Raw genomic sequence first — 17,578 nt, forward strand, 5'->3', positions numbered from 1 at the left:
CGTTCCCTGGCAACGTTGCGACGCGGCACGCATATTGATGAATCTATAACCGAAGCGATAAGAACGATAAGGGAAGCTAACGCTCGGCGACGGATTGTATTACCGAAAGCATACAAATTAACTTATTATATTGCGAAACGCGTCAAATAATAGCCTTTATATTAATTGGCTCCTCCGTTTCATCGTGTTTTTACCTCGCTGTTGTTTTATTTCCTTGCATAGAAAATTCCTATCTCTCTCTCTCTCTCTCTCTCTCTCTCTCTCTCTCTCTCTCGCAGCTCGGTAAACTGATGAAGACGAGGGCGGTAGACGGTAACAGTACGGCGCTGCGCGTTGAATTTTTATCAAGAGCATGAATCATCACGTGATTTTAGTCTGAGGCATCTTGCGCAGACACGTGAAGAGATGTAATTAACGCCGTTATTGAATGCGCGTTCCGCGAAGAGAGTAATTAATGGTATTATAGGTATAACCCTTTTAGGCTGGGGGGGGAGGGAGGGAGTAAAGTTGCGGAACCTCCCAAGTAATTGTGCCACGTCGGTCCACCCTGCCGTGAGTAATTAATATGTATTGAACGAAGGATTGAGATCATCGTCGTTTATCACCCTCGAGAGCGCGCGTAAAAGTCCGAGCTGCAGCGTAAAGTTTTTATTTAAAGCGCGCGAAAGAGCCTTGGACAGCTTGTGGACGCCTCTTATTCACAGTATGGAGATTCTTGAAAGAGAGAAAGAGAGAGAGAGAGAGACGCGAAAAGGGGTATGAAAGAGATTGGAGTAAAGATTAAATTGTTCGCGAAAAGTCAACGGGGAATTTCTTCCTCGATGCCTAATCTCGCGCGCGTACGGATGCAATCTTTATATTTTATTCAAGAAATTTTGACGTGGCCTTTTAGCCATTTCTTTTTCGCGATCTAAAGAGAAAGAGTTATATGTATAAGTATGTTATTCTCGGAATTTAGAATAAAATTTTTTTTTACCAACAGAGCGGGACAATGGAACATATTTTTCCCGATCGTTTCGCGACGGTGCACGCGAGAGAGTCCACAGTTTCGACTTGCCAAAGTGAGTGAGCGACGCATGCAAAGTGAATGTTTTAAATTACGTTGTGCCCGTTAACCATGATTCGGTCAGCTCGCGGTCCCCTTTTTTTCGGAGGAAAAAAAAATCCGGAAAACGGATTTCAGAAAGTATTACGCTCTAGCTAAAAGTTTCATCCGCTAAATTACATTTTCATCTCCTGCTGATAACTAGGTTCCGCCAGTTTTCCGCAGTTAAAAGAAACGAGTCATACAAAAAAATTCAATTACTACGGTAGACGTCGACGATGAAGACGTAACTTCGTTCGATCAGTTTCCCCTCCCCCTCAGTTGCATCGCGAAACACGCCCCGGTCGCGTCTCGCAAAAGTTGGGAATTAGACGGGAGCAACATCTCCGGCCTGATATCCCCGTTTGGGATAAATTACGCCGCTCCGTCGCCGTCGGGGTTAACTCAACGGCGAAATTCTCGTTGGCTTCGATGCGTCGAATAGTGGAGCGGAAAAAAAAGCGGGTCACAAGAAGGGGCTGCGGACGACATCGCGTTCGCGACACCGTAACGGTCATGCTACATGGCGCGCGAACTGGTCCATGCGTCTGAATAATATATGGCGACCACGACGCCGGGCGCCCCGCAATGTCGTAGCGTCATTACGCCCGGCTTAAGAGCACGTAGCCGATACTTCGTAATCGTTAAGCCGCACCGATGCGTCTAGCCACGGCAACGGCTTTATTGGATTCGCGCCGGCTTTACGTCGACTGTTGCGACGAGGCAACTGCGATTGCTAAGAGCGTGGCGTTTGCAAAAAGTATCTGACCAATGTTGCCGCCGCAATATGGAGATGTTCTGAGAGAAGAAGTATAATTTTAAAGATCGAGAAGAGGAAGAAAACGGAATTATCCACCAAAATACGTTTATTGAGTCTTCACAATTTCTCGAAGCAATCTGTCCAACGGACTTATAATCTATTCTTCTTTCTTCCCGCGATTGCTTCCTCTTCTATAGCGAAACCATTTGTTCCCGATTTCTTTTCCTCCGTATATAGGATCTGCATTAAGACCTGCGATTGCTTTAATCTCTCCCTAGCTTAATTACGCGCTTAATTTAATTCATCAATGTCCGATAAGCCATTCGGCCTAACGTTGTTCGGAAATTGCGTGGGACGGGAGGCAGTAGTTTCTTGCGTATGGGACAATCGTCCACAATATATCGATTAACTGATTTCGCTGGAGCGTTTCCGGGAGCGACAACGGGCGTCAGCGCGCATCGGACGTGAACAGTATAGAGTGCATGGAGAGAGTACGCGGTACCGTTTGCACGTTTGTTTCCCGTTGCCCGTAATCGACGGGACGCGGCCAATACACGCGCGCGTGCACACATATACGGAGAATTATCTCGAAGTTAATCCTCTACATTAATCGGGCCTGAGATGCGCGGCGATGTTGGGCGATATCGCGTCGCTAAATGGTGTCTCCGCATTTGCGGCGCGTCCTAAACACCATGCGTTTGCGGGACGCCCCGAGAGCGTCGGTCGGCCGCCTCGGCAAACCCATGTCGCCCGATAATTCAGCATTTATTGCATGACCGTGATACAACGTCCTGCTTATGAATATTCCTTTGTGCGGGTCCGTGGCTCTGCATCCTCATTAACTCCTTCGATACGTAGTTACCCACGCTCACATAGTCAACGGCCAAACATCGATAGGCTATGCATTCCCGTTCGTCGAGCACGCTTATCGATCTTATTATGGAGCACACCTCTTCGAATTACGCGATCATACGAGAATGTACATTCAAATTAGCGGTCAATAACGTCGATGTAGATATATGCCGTACAAACGAGATATAAATGAAAATGTGGTGATGTTATTTAAAGTATATATTATGAAAGGCTCATAGACAACGTTTGCGGGTAGAACACACCTCGGAGCAAATACTCTCAAGTTTCCAGATCCTCATTCAACTGCTTTCATTACGACGAAGGTATATACTGTAGACCCGACGAACTATAGAACCCTCGAAATATCTTTAGCGAGCGGCAAGTGTCGCTTAAATGAAGAGTATCTCTCTCGCGTACGTTGCGCAATCCCGACGACAATTTTCGATGCGTTAATTTCGTTAAAATCGCGCAAACGTCGTCGCCGGCGTTCCGCGTGCGCATATACTTAAGGGTTAATGCATTGCCCCAAATTGCGCGGTACGTTAATCGCGGGGTTGACGCGGCCGGCCGGAAAACGACGTTAAAACTCCTCGCGCGCGTTAAACTCTATCGGATTTTCGTGCACCCGCTTTGGCGTTCCATGGCGGTCGTGCTTTGCTCAAATAAACGCAACGACGTTTCCCGCGTCAGGTAAAAAAAAAAAAAGAATACTCGCCCGTTAATCCATCAGCGATCGACGCGACCGATATTCATTCTTGTCTCTCGAGAAAATCACGAGTAGGCAAGTATATAAAATACGCACGCAAACCAGGCTAACATGAGAAAATTAACAGTCATATTATTTGCTATATATTTTTTTAAAGATGATATAGAACCTTCTTTATCGTATTTTATCAATAATCGTTTTACATTTCGAAATATTTGCAGCAAGTTTTTTTTAAATCAATGCATATTTATAGAGGTCCAGCGAATACCGGTTATGTAAATTACTTTATATAATATAGTAGGCTTACAATTAGTGACGCGCGATCCGCACAATTGCTACTTTATTTTCTCTTATTTTAATAATATTCACGAGACCGCGCGCCACGAAGAGAATATCGGCATTCGCAGAGCTTTCAGCTTAATGGATGGGCACATTAACCTTTTCTTTGATGGAGAACAACCTACGTACGGCTAATGAAAGAACGGCACGGTTCATAAAACCGTAACGGCGTAATTTCCATTGTAAAATGATTTCCAGGAAATATATTTATAAATGAGATAAGGGGCATTAATTACTCTAACTTATTAAAATAAAAGCTCGGATATTGTACGGAAAGGCAATTTTATCAACGGCAATGGGGATGAAGTGTACTGCGAACTTTTCTTACGAGAAACGATTTACGAGACCTGTTATTATCTCGGAAAACGAGATGTAATTTCTCTTGAGTATAATTTATTAATTGCAATGAAGCGAGCAATTATTAAAATATTTTGTTAAATATAATTGATGCGTATTGTACGAATAAGTGACCCGTGCTGGCCTTTGAATGTACGTTTCTATCATAATAAGTATTAATACGCTTAGCGTCAGTCTGATGGAAGTAACGTTAAATTCATTCTCACATGTGCATTCCGCTTCATTGTCAGAATACGCATAATAATTATCTTGTTTCCCTATTAGAGAAGATACGCTGTTAATCAAAATTAATCGACGAATTTATTTATACGACCGTAATAACAATATATTCTTCTATAGGCAAATTGATTTTGCGTTTTTAATGTTAAAATTGGCGGAAATTAGCCAATTAAAAAAAAAAAAAAAAAAAGAAAAAGATCGACCGATCGAATTTCCGTTTGCAGGAGCCGTGACGGCTATCTCACGCATTATTCCGTTTGAGTGATCGTAATGGTAATAGTTAATTAATTAATGATTAATCGATTGTGGTCGCGCAACGGGCGTGTATTTTGCATTGGCCGATGGCAGTCTCGATCATCGCAGCGCTGCGCTGCGCCGTGGCTTCGATTGATTACCTCCTACTATGTGCACAAAGCTGCAAATCGTTAACTTTGAACATTCGCAAACGCAAATGCAAACGCAAATCAAATCACATTAATTAATGAATGGAGTGAGATTAGAGCAACCCCACTTTCTATTATACGACGCGAAAGCAGAAAGTTCGCAGTTCATTCATTATACAAATTGCGGCAGTGTTACGTTTCGATGGAATCTCTCCATAGACTCTAGCGCGTAGTCTGTCCACACAATTAGCATTAAATGTCGCACTCTAATTTCTATCTCGTGTTTAAATTGAATACAGTGTATTCATATTAGATTAATAAATCTCAAAATCGGAGAAATACGGTCGACGTAAATTCACAAGAATTAATACGCAAGTCACCGTATATATTCATAAGATATTCGGCTGAAATTTGTCGTAATTTAAAACAAAAATTATTAATCAAAAGAAAAACGTCGTCCAGATTGACAGTTCATGAAAAGTTTGGTCCAAAAATTTGTTGAATTTTTTTTTAGGTATAATTCTAAATTGTTAAAGTTGAAAAGTGAAAAATTGTAACCAACAGTTATAAGAATTAGCTATTTCCTACTATATACCATTTGTTGAAATTAATCTGCGTTCAATTGTTAAGTAAGTGCAATTCTCGTACAAGTCGCGCAAAAAGAATTAAAGCGAAAAAGTCGCGTCACGTGTGGTTGTCACTAAAAATTATACGCGCGGTGCTTTCTTCGAAGATATATTTTTCCGTACGTGCGTTTTTGCCGCGGATGTGAAACGTGAAATGTGCGCGACCCCCTCGAAACTTTTCGATCTTCCCGCAAAAGAGGTTGTCGGATTTGAAGACGCCGGGATAACGCTCTTTTGGGATAAAAATCGCGCATTTGGAATGACGGAACGGGGGGAAGGGAGGAGAAAGAGAGAGAGACGAACCGTGAAACGACCGGAGGACCCTCACCTGCGTCGGAACTCGTTTCGTCCGAAGTACACGCTAAGGACGTGCTTGAGAGTTTTGCTTGCGATTCTCGCTGCCGCAATTCTGGCTTGACTGAAGATCCGACATTAATCGTGCGTAACGATCGAAATCTCGCCCCGTGACGTCCCTCTTTCACTTGAACGTGATAAAAAAACTGCGCGACTGATTTCCCTGACGTTTAATCGAAGTCTCCCTCGCTCGACAATAGCATTCCTTTCTATCCTCCCCTTTTATGCTTTCTCACTAAATCTTAGCTCTCAAATTACGATTTTATGTGTCAACTGTCCCAAAAAAGTATTTTTTCATTTCCGCGTTCCGAATTATTTAAAATATTATATAAATTGTTTAAAACCAATATAGGTAATATATATAGATTTCGAATATGCTCTTTTTTCCCAGTTTATTATAATAATAAAAAAATTCTGCCGTTGTGTTAAAATTACGTAATATTTATTCGACAAGATAGTCAGGGTATGAAATACAGGTTGTAACTTTCACAAATTCAGTTTTGTTATATTACAGATTAGAGCTTCATTATCCTTTGTTTTCATAAGCTCAGCTAAATCTCATGAGAGAGAATACGGCTTAACTTAAATATATTTACACTGAAAAGATACATAACGCATAGTCCACTACATTACTTTTATTATTGTACGTATATATTATATTGTATTATTTATTTATTTTTATTTACATTAAACTAAAGGCTGTCAAAAAGTTTTTTCCGAAGGGTTGCGATTATCGTAAAAATTATAGAAATATTGAAGGATCAACAAAGAAAAGATAAGTTCGAAAAAGATCACAAAAGAAAATTTTTGTAAAAACAAATTGATTTAAAAATTAATAATTTATTAATCGTATATGACAAATAGAAAGATTTAATCAATGTAAAATTTTCCCAGGACGAAATATTATCTCAAAATAATAAATAGCTATTTTACCTTTTTTGCAAGATTTGTAAATGATCAAATATTTTATATTATAAAATGACAATCTTTCCGAGATATTTTGATGTATGCTCATTATTATACATCCGTATTTTTGTTGCTTTAGATAGTACACTTTCAAAATTACTTCACTAATACCAATAATACGATGCCTATTATTGGATGTACCAAAGAGGACAATTGCAAAAGAGATGCTTTTCTGAAGGCTAGGCAACTCGAGGCCGAACGCGCCTCAGGTACACCTTACTCCTATTTTAGCTTCGCGCGCGATCTCTCGAATCAAGTGATATTTATTGATGCGAAAATATTGTTCCACACAATCCCTGAGTGAATCAAAGCGTACAACTATTATTTTACCGGGGGATTAGGGAACCCACATAAACAAAGGGAGAGTACCGAGCCGAAAAAGATCAGAGAAACGACAGTTTCATCAGACGTTGACGTGGTCCCAGATTTGCCCGGAAATCCGGACGATGTAACGCGTCACGCATCCGGAAATAAACATCTGGGCGAGCGAGAAGCCGCTCTCGAGGAACCGGTCGCAGTTGCGCAAAAGGATCCCGCTGAAATCCCGCAAGCAACGACGACAGCCCCCGAGACACTTGTCCAGCCTCGGCAAGCTGATGTTCCAGAATTGTCCGTTGACGCTCAGGAAACGAGAGCCGGGAGTCAACGCGCGCCTCGGGAAATCCTAGATACGGAGTTTCGTGAGAGTTAAGACGTGATCTAAAGCTCGCCGACAAAAAGCCGAAGCGAAAATTAACGTTTAACGCTAATTTGGTATTCCCTCCGCTTCGATAGCCCGCGGCGGCCAAGTAAGACTCTTCGACATAATGAACGATGGAAGCTTTCCCAATCTCGGATAACTTTCCTTAATTAATTTGTTTAATTTAGTTTCGACGAATTGAACTTAATTATTTATTTATGGTTGCTGTTAATAGGTTTTTTATATTTTTAAAAAAGTACATAATATATAATGTACTTTTTAAAAATATTAATAATACTAATAATTTTTAATTTTTATATATCAACTATTTTTTTGTGATAAATATCTTTGATTCGCGACATTTTATTTTATTTTATATATCTCGTTTAAATTAATTCGCGGTATTTATTTCTTTTCAAATGAATACATTTGATAATTACTATAATAGCATAAATATAATTACTATAATCATTAAAGATAGATACACATGAATATCTTTATTAGATTTGAAGATATATAAGTATCGAAATAGATTTGAAGAGACGAAAGAATATACAGAATATAATTTAAATAACTTTTTGAGAATATGATATAAATCAAATTCATTTATTCCCTAATATCATTTTATTACAAAGTTATTAAAATTTTTTATGTTCCTTTTAATAAAATTACACATTTCTATCTCTTGCATGTAGCAGGTGAAATTAGAAAGAATATATATGCAAATGTTATTATGGAATATGATTTTTTCATTTTAGATTTGAATAGAGAAAGTTAAACAAGGAATGTATTATTAGGATGTGTTATTTTATATTCAATTTACATAAAAAAATGGTTAGAGATATTTAAAATTCCAAATGTTCTACATATTTTTTCGTACCTTTGAATCTAGAGGAGATATTTCTGCATTCTATTTCTGACGGCTTATCTTATAAATAGAAAATCAATGAATGACAATTCAGTCCGTAATTAAGTACGTATTGATTTCTCAATTGAAACGTGAATTTAGAACTACTTCGACCGCTTACTTTGCTCTCGGCTCGCGAAAGCTCTCTTTTTCACTTGGCGTCAGTTTTCTCTCAGACAACATATCGTTTTATTTTCTCCGCGTTCCTAATTACATCCTTGTCCGAAGCCGATTCGATGCACGTGAAGCCGATTCCAGCCGGTTCCGAGCCCCCCGTAAAAAACAAGCAGATACGAAAGAAATACCTCTCCACTTAACGACGGATTACGGGGGTGAGCGACGGAGTCGCAAGGGTAAATTTGCCAACTACCCAAGTAATTAAGGGCAACCCAATTGGGGATTCTGGGTCACTTCCCCGTCCTAAAGTGGAGAGAAAAAGAAACGAGGGAGAAACGCACGAAGTCGCTTACCGCGAAGTCGTCCTGAACAAACTTTTCGCAGTCTTCCAGCCACGCCGTTATATCGCAATGAGAAGATCAAGCTAAGTCTGCGACGTGATTTCGTATCAATGCGATACTATCGAGCAGTTTGGTCACAAAAAAGCGCGCCACAGACGGCCCTGATGGTCTCGATTCGATTGTTCTGATTGCCGGCATGATGGACGAAGGTAAATCCGAGGTGCAATTTCTCTGTATTTATGCGGGTTAATCGCGGTCTGTCCATCGATTACCTACGAGCTGACTTCGAACTCTGGCCGACCGCAATTTCGAGGAGTTGGAAACTCCTCAAGCAGTCGGAAAGATTGTCTATTAGATATACATTACTTTTCTCGATCCGCGAAATTTGTCAAAATGATTTAAGCCTTTTAGGTTTGCATTTAGAAAATTGTGAGGAAAAAAACAGCGTAAACAATTAATTATTAACTATATATCTATCTATAAATTAATACTCTATTATTAATGATAAAATGTCGCAAATAGAAATGTGTCCGGCAGACATGTCAACTTCGAAAAATCGGATATAAATCTTTAGTTCTCTCTATCGATAAATTTCTATATAATTGCGCACGATTAATTTCGATAGATTTACGGCAATTAGAATCGGACAAAGGGGAAGCGACTCGTCTGAAATGTTCCGTATGTTTCTGCAGAGTCGATCAGGTATCAGACTGTCGATTCTGAGACGATAAAATCAGAAGTGCCAGATGGTGTGGAAAACTCCTCGTTACAGACTGCGACGGTCGACGGAACGCAAGAGGATAGGTTGGCGGAGGCAGCTGAAAGATCCGAGCTTGATGAGGAGAAAAACGAAAGTGAGATTATGAACGTCAATTTCGGGACGCTTTGTCGTCAACAGATATCTCACAAAGAAGGCGGCCATTACTCCGTATTACACCAGAGAAATGTATTTGCGAGAAAATAGTATATTTATATAAAATCGCATTATTCACGTCAAACACGCATCTCGTTTTTATCACAAAGAATTAATAATACGAGATACCTTCTCGTGTTTGTCGATAGAGAATTTATATTAAATTGATGCACGCGTTTACTCGTAATTACGCCGATCCGTTAAATGCAGTAAACCACGAAATGCAACGCCGCCCACCTTACCGGAGTATTTTCTCTTCGTTTGCAGGATACCAAACAGCCGTATTTACATTGGCTACGTTCGCCGCAGTTTTCGTGCTCTACGTTTACGTGGTATACAGCTTGAGCAGCCCACCCACTTTGTTTCGATGTTAATTCCCGTTTAATCAACTAATTCGAAAATAAAGTATTACGCGGCTTACGAGTTATCGGATTAAACGCAAAAAAAAAATTATTCTTTCTAAAATTTTATGGGGAAAATTATATAATATTTTGCAAAATCAATTATAGTATTTTATAATTTAATTACGTAATACTTATTATAATATGGCATGTCTTCCTCTAATTCTTAATTTTGACGGATATATTTATATTCCTTTCAAGCTGCGTATAAACGTAGGACATACAAAATTATACCATTGTTCATCGATCTTGTGACATCTCCGTGAAATTCTGGATAAAAATGATTTAGTCGAATCATTGAGCGAGTGACCTATTTCTGAGAAATTAATTAAATTTCTGGAATCCTTTGACAGTGAGCAACGATCCCTCAGCTCGCCACGTAATATAATATGAGTATGATCTTATCTTTCCTTTCTCTCTCCCCTCTTTCTCTCTCTCTCTCTCTCTCTCTTTCTCCCCCTCTTTGGAACATAGAAAGATATTGTGTCACATAAATCTTTCCCTTACACGTCTGAACTTGAAATTATACTTGAAAATATGTTCCGAACGACTTCACCGAACTTAATGATCGGAGTTACCACGACGCTGTCATATTTCCTCACAATGGAAATTTAAGGAGATGTTATAGGTGATATAATAAGATTGAATATGTAATTTGAAGTATGCGATATGATATTCAGGGCGAGTTTTTCTTTGTTTCGTGACAAGAATAAAAGCAGCTTTATACAATCTTTCGTGAAAATCATCACGGTAAAACCGCGTGTAAAATATTTAAATATGTAAAAAAAAAGGCAGGAAAAATAGACCTTTTGAAGAAATAGACATTTCGTGACCGCAATCTTGCAAATAGAGGATTGCTTTTACCCGCGTGATGCAGACCGAAGCGATGCGAAGACGTCGGTACCTCTTTAATTAAAAAGAACCTTGACAAGATGCTTCTCATTTGCATTTTCATTTCATAAGATTGCAAATCGTAGCAGTCGCCTCTCTTCGACGGGCAGCGCTATTTAGTTTTCATTGTATTTCATTCACGACTCTTATAATTACACCTATATTGTGTACGCGCATTTACGTACATATCTGTATGTATGTGATACTAAAGAGAAAATTTAAGAGCCATTGACATTTTTGTAAAAAATATCGAATAGCAACGTCTGCGTTGATCATAGCAATTCTTATCGTCTTGCGTCGCGAGAAGCTTTTTCTTCAATCAATGTGCTCCATATTCTGAAGATTTTTTCTTTTGTCTCTCGGAAGTGTATTATGAGAATCGCAGTTGTGTAGTCGGTATATTAAAATTCTCGTTCGGCAGCAAAATCCGCCGTTTTCAATCAAACAAGATGCCGTAGATTGAAAAACTGTCACGTACACCGGTACACGTTCTATTTTGGCTCACGGCTGGGCGGCGCGGGCGTCGAAATAGACGGCGGATTTGGATTTGAAATTACCACTTAGACGCCCGCGGATTGGATTAAATTGCAATTTCTGCCGTGGTGGGACCTGCCAGCCCGAATTATTAGATTACGGCGTCTGCGACGACACTTTCGTGTAAATGCACGTTCGTAATACCTGATCAAGTTTCCCCGCGCGTGAAATATGACATATCTTACTTGCTCCGTTTCGCTTTCTGACACACACCACGGCCCGTCATTGACGTGCAATCGGGAAAATAGTGGCACACTATACACGGGAAAAATATAAATGAGAAATATCGCGAGTACCATTTTAAATCCGTACATTGTGAAATGTTCAGGAATTTTACATCTGAATAATTATCGCGGTCGTCGCATTGTTTCCAAAATTCCTAAATTTATTTTATCTCATTTTTTTTCCCGATAATGCGAATTTTGTGATGCGCTTTATTCGTAGACGAAAACGTCTGAATTTCTCGATTACAATCAATTTAAATGCAGGAATATATATGATATTATAAATTAAACGCTGACTATACAATTACAGCTATGTAGGTACATTATGTACCTCGTAAAGGATCCTTAATTTTCTGTTGCTTCTCAATATTTCAATTAAGAAAAATTTTGAATTTTGGAAGAATCTATGTTACTAAAAAATTAAAATCAAAGGATCATTTGGGATCAATGTACATGCAAATAGATATTAGATAGCATCAATAATTATTTTATAATTATTCCAGTGAACATTAATCCAGTAATGCAAATGTGAGAATATTAATTTTCATTTAAGCTCTATCATTCAAGTTCAAGTTTCTTTGATATTCGAAGTGTAACCAACTAGTAACCGCAGTATAATATATGTATAATACTACCGCTTTATTCGGATGTTCGAACGTGCTGCACGAAGCGAGGTGTTCGGCAAACAAATGTATATGCGGGAGTTTACGCAACATACGGAGAATCGCGTCGCGCAAGTATTGTGCATATACATCGAAATACATTCGCTTTAATTCCATAAATGCATCAAAATTCCATTAAGTCGCTGATCAAATCGGTGATTTGAAATACATTGCGAGAAACACGTATATTATCCGATGACAAACCGCTTCAAAGGATAAAATGGTCACTGTTGAAAAAATATCTACTATCTGTTTGTATGATTTTGTGTGTGTGTGTATGTGAGTTGCCGGTATTTGAATGTGATAAATCGACGAAATGGCAACTCCAGCAACGGGGATTTAGTGGCTGGCTCAAACCCCGAGTCGTTTCCATTGCGGAACGTAGCGTGCACTGGTTAGACATCGGTATGCATTGGCGATAGTAGTAGCGGGAGAATATTTGCTTTCATGACTGCGTCGCTATTTCTAAATTTAGTTTACTATCGATACGCGCGATGCCTGTCTTTAAAACCGTACCGCTTGCTCGGAGTCGGACTGCTCCGTGCGTCAATGAATTTTTTAACGAAAATCGCCCGCGGCACTCACAATTCTACGGATCGGTTCAGCGAGAAGAGAAATATTTATAGAAACTTTGGTGGCACGGATGAAAATTTCAATACAGTACAAATGATGCGTCGACGAGAAACCGGCCGGAGTTATATTTCGCGATTTATTTCGACGTACCGTTTATTGCGCGACTGCCGAAGAGCGATTCGGCAGTCGCGATTGAAGAGATTGATGTTCGCCTCTCCTGAGAAAGGAGAGTTTTCACGAGACCGGGCAAACGCCTCTTGTTTTCGCGTTGATGGCGTCCTTACACAGTCCAGCAAGCTCGGTAATGTCATTCCTTCATGGCAGCAGTTCTCGCTCGAAAATTTCCATCGAAACGGTCGCGTTGTCCCACTCGAGACGCACTTAAAAATGAACACTCCGGTACTTTGTGCAAATATAAAATTCGCGACATGGCGATTTCTGACAACGTACGCGCAACAGTCAGCAGTATTTCTCAAATATGAATGAGATATTTGTACGCAATGTAAATTTATTTTTCTCCGTTATTTTCCTACAATGAACAGTTTCTAGGAATTATTTAAAGGCTCAAAAAATAATGAGTTTACTCTATATGAATAAGTCGATATTAAAACATTCTATTAGTCACTATTGACTTATAAAATGTTTTAATATCTTATTCATATAGAATTAACTCTTTATCTATCTTTATTAAAAAACATAAAACTGAGAAAATATATCAGGATTGAAACTAAATTGACAGACCGGATCGATATTGAAAATTTAATTAGGATGAGTTAATAAAATAATTTTTTTTCAATACTCTCTTAGACATTTTCCAATTTAATAATTACGCGTATATTTTTTAATTTTGGTTTAAAGCTCTCCCTTTGTTAACAGAGAAATTAAATATTTTTACATACTGATTAAAATTTATCGAGAACCACGAATAATTAATTTTAACAGTTAATTTTATAATATTATCATTTATACATATATCTTTTTATTCAAGCCATTAAATAGTGTATATTTTTGTCATTATCGAAAACGCTATCTAATAATGCAAAAATGCAACGGCAGTATTAATAAACTAATGTATAACTTCTATATTATTTCCTTGCATATTCGCGTGATTTAGTGAACTCCATGCGATATGTACTATATGTAGTATAGTGAACTGTATACGATACTTTTGATGTCACATGGTAGAAAGCTACAGCTATGTCAAATGGGCAAATTTCCATTGAAAGCGTAACTATGACGTGGATCCAACCAAGCTCGATCGACAAGCGAATATTTCGGGATATATCTCTCCCTTGGGATCAAAGATCAGCTACGATAATATCATGGCCCTGCCTTGTCGGGATTTCTGGAAACTCCCTGCTCTCCATCCCTCTACCTTTCACCACTCGAAACCGATGTTCGTATATCTGGCATCTGATTTACGTCACAAAAGTTGCGACATTTTTTCCTGAAGCAAATTTATACACATATATATATTTAAATTTTATATATATGTAGAAAATTATATATATATATATATATATATATATATATATATATACATGTATATATACATGTGATAAAATGTAAATTATAAATATATGTATAGCTGTAATAAAATATATGATCGTAGAGGCGCTGTTACAGAAACACGCCAGCGAGCGTTTACATGTATGAATATGTCAAACGGAATATCCGATTAAATCAGCTGAAAATTGTCGCAATCGTGTCGCACATGGCTCCCTGTAGCATCATTATGATTATATCCACCCGCGATATCGTAGCGACCGATGACATATGTTGTTTTTATTGCCAGCATAATGAGCGTGATTACAGACGAGCCACGATTTTATCCGCGAAACAAATATGAGCAAATCCTTGGATTATAATTATCACCCGCACGTCCGTCAAACGTCCGTAAAGCAGCGGTTCCCAAATTGCGCTTTTCCAAATTAACGGAACAGAGAAGAATTTACAATGGAGTATAAATTAAATGGATTTTTTAAAATAATTTTGCATATAAATTTATCATTACTTGCTTAATTAATTTAAGTCCTTTGAAAGTAACGAAAATAATGTAAAAAGATTGCGTTAAATCTCTTTGGAGCCTAAAGAAATGTGTAATTTAGAAATTTTGCAGAATGATGATTTATAGGATTATCCAGCTTGACGTTCGTTCACGACGACAGTGACAACAGGATGTTTTATATTTTTTTATCCCGTCAACAGCAACGCGTATCTGCACTTGTCGGGATATAACAGTGCGTCGGAAAAGTTTCGAAATTTGATACAAGAAAGTACGAGCGCAAAAAAAAACTTCAAAATATATCTTCTTATAAGATACATTTTATTACAGCAATACATTTTTCGAATGTGATTTTAAGAAACATCGTACAACTTGTTATAAAACTGACAAGTCGCTTCAGATGAATCGACGCAACTTTTCTCTTTTAACTTCTTTGCGAGAAGTCCTTTGTGTAATTCAATCATTCGCTGAAATCACGTCGCCGATTAGAGAATCCCACTGATTGTTTTTTATTTCTAAGCCTTAGCGTCTCCAACGTCAGTAATGGCACAATATTATACTTTCGAAAACTTCGCTTAGCACTCTTCTGTCTTCAAGAAAAAACTCACGCAAGTTAGTATCTCAAAGAGCCGTGATGACAGTTTCATATAAATTTAAATAAATTTTACGGAGTTTAAATGAAAAAAAAAACATGCGAACAGTTTAACTGCAGTGACGCGCTCCGTTGCAGAAGTTCTTGCCGCGGTTGCGAAGAAGAGTTTTCTCCGTTTATGAGGGATCGCGGCGATATTTCATTCGGTATACGTTCGGCGAAGGAGAGCCCTCAGCATCCGACGCGCGGCAGTATTCTCCGAAAGATTCTCGTCCGGAGCGCGGCGGCGGCGCTGCGTGATCGTCGTAGAAAAATCGAAGCTCTGATGGCGAGTTTCAAATCTCCATCGAAATTCCGGCTCTCATGAACGGGGGACGTTCCCCGGGATACATGTCCCCGTGGACCAACTGGGGAATTCCCATCGATGCAGTCATCGGCGAACGGATCTACGGAGAATCCGCGGATTGCTCGTTCCCTTTTTTTTCTCTCATGGCTCTCCGGAAAAGGGCTTATGAAAATAGGATTATTTTCTTATTTTCCTTTCTTAGATATTCATTCCCGCGTTATATCGTTACATACATCTGGCTGTTACATATCTTTTTCAAATGCGTTTTCTTCACGTATCTGATGGTCACACATTGAGATATTGAAGTAAGTTTGCTAATTTTGTTTTACTTAGAGCCGTGGTTTTTATTTTTATTATACATAATATATATGTACGAGCTTTATAACTATTGGTACATTTAATTATTTATTAATTATTAAAATGTCATTAAACGTAATTTAAGTCAGGACGGGGGAAGGATCTTCCGGTCCCTGCGAAAGACTATGAAGCACTTATCGCTTAAAGAGAAGCTTATTGACGCAAATCCTTAACTCAAGCCTTGATAAATCTTCGATTTCTTGCATATCCCACTCCGATATGACGTACATAAATCTTGGAGGGATAGGCTACCACTCGATCTTCGATTTTCATGCAGAGGCGCGGGGATAAGAGCATCACGTAGCGCGCGCTACTCGATCAAGCTTCGTTCCGCGATATTTCTTTTCAAAGAAATTGCTTTTGCATTATCCCTTCCTCCGTGGCCGTATGGAAAAGTCGCAATATGGCTATTCTGACGTAACCAATCGCGTTGAAGGACACGCCAATGTGGTGCTTTCCGATTTCCTTGGACCGTATAACACTTCAATCTCCCGCCTTTCTCTCTCTCTCTCTCTATCTCTCTCTTCCCTCGCTCTTCGCAAGCCCATATTTTCGCGCGTAAAAGCAAGCGAGGAAAATCCCTAAATTTGGTTTCGAGAAATGCACCGATCAACCGGCGCGTATCCCGATCTCCGAATTTCCACCAATTCGTCCGTGCCGTCCCACCGCATTGCTGTATCTCCAATCGGTCGTGAGGGAAATTCAACGTGATTCTGTGGGAATGGGGACGTTTAAATGTATCTGCATAGGTAATACGGAAACAGAAATTGCCGTTAACCACTCTCTCTCAATTCTCACTCCCTTTCTCCTTTTATCTCTATTTCTCCCTTTTTCTCTTTCTCTCCCCTGCTCTCTCTTGCTTGATTAAGATTTCTGTACCCCTACGGGTAACGAGGAGGAAATTGTCGACTATGGATGTTCCCCGTTCATGCCGAAGTCGCGGTTAGCACGATGCTGCTCGAATGAGACTCATTCCACTGGCGATTAAGCTTGCTGCTCTATATCGATTCTCGATTTTTCGCTGACTTCTCTTGCTCGCACCCACAGGACACAGAAATCTACGTACTTTCTCTCGCTAAGGTAAACCCAAAATACGAAAATATTAACGAATTATTAAATTGATATAATTTACTTTCGAGAGAGGTGACAGCCATCTGACAAATAACTCTGGCTTTGCGACAAGATTTTGGCTTCGTTCGTTTTGTTGGTGCAGGTAAATTTTATTGCCTCCATAAGTAGACCGCGAGAATAAAAAAAAACTCCTAGCAAATGGCGTTATTATTGATACGAACAAATAACGTTTCACCGATAGAAAGTTAAGGTATCCGCGAGAAACTCACGTTATTGCGTAATGCGGGTCTCATTACGACCACGGTGCATTACGCACTAT

At 39.1% G+C, this 17,578-nt stretch overlaps 2 protein-coding genes across 4 annotated transcripts in view; both read left to right on the forward strand.

Annotated features, from left to right (window-relative positions):
• The window catches only part of LOC105451021 (cyclic nucleotide-gated cation channel alpha-3), a 122,308-nt gene that overhangs the window by 61,040 nt on the left and 43,690 nt on the right, over nt 1–17,578 (forward strand). The window lies entirely within an intron of this gene.
• Nucleotides 5,114–10,106, forward strand: LOC105451020. 3 transcript variants are annotated; one of them, XM_011691205.1, is made up of 4 exons: nt 5,114–5,329; nt 6,726–6,855; nt 6,988–7,434; nt 8,461–8,534. In XM_011691205.1, the coding sequence occupies exons 2-3, from the start codon at nt 6,768–6,770 to the stop codon at nt 7,335–7,337; spliced, it is 438 nt and encodes a 145-aa protein (XP_011689507.1). In that variant the 5' UTR covers nt 5,114–5,329; nt 6,726–6,767; the 3' UTR covers nt 7,338–7,434; nt 8,461–8,534. The 3 variants fall into 3 exon arrangements, 2 of the variants coding, with proteins under 2 accessions (XP_011689507.1, XP_011689508.1); XR_974537.1 differs by lacking the exons at nt 5,114–5,329; nt 6,726–6,855 and adding exons at nt 9,316–9,544; nt 9,871–10,106 and having other exon boundaries at nt 7,343–7,434; nt 8,461–8,899; XM_011691206.1 differs by lacking the exons at nt 5,114–5,329; nt 6,726–6,855 and adding exons at nt 9,383–9,544; nt 9,871–10,106 and having other exon boundaries at nt 7,343–7,434; nt 8,461–8,899.

This window comes from Wasmannia auropunctata, unplaced genomic scaffold (genome assembly GCF_000956235.1).
Source record: "Wasmannia auropunctata unplaced genomic scaffold, wasmannia.A_1.0 LD336053.1, whole genome shotgun sequence".
NCBI classification, from domain to species: domain Eukaryota; kingdom Metazoa; phylum Arthropoda; class Insecta; order Hymenoptera; family Formicidae; genus Wasmannia; species Wasmannia auropunctata.

Bases quoted from the DNA above. Each gene is read 5' to 3' on its own strand.
- LOC105451020 (XM_011691205.1), top strand. From the start codon at position 6,768: ATGCCTATTATTGGATGTACCAAAGAGGACAATTGCAAAAGAGATGCT. The intron at 6,856-6,987 runs GTACACCTTACT...CCGGGGGATTAG, and splicing joins CGAGGCCGAACGCGCCTCAG to GGAACCCACATAAACAAAGG.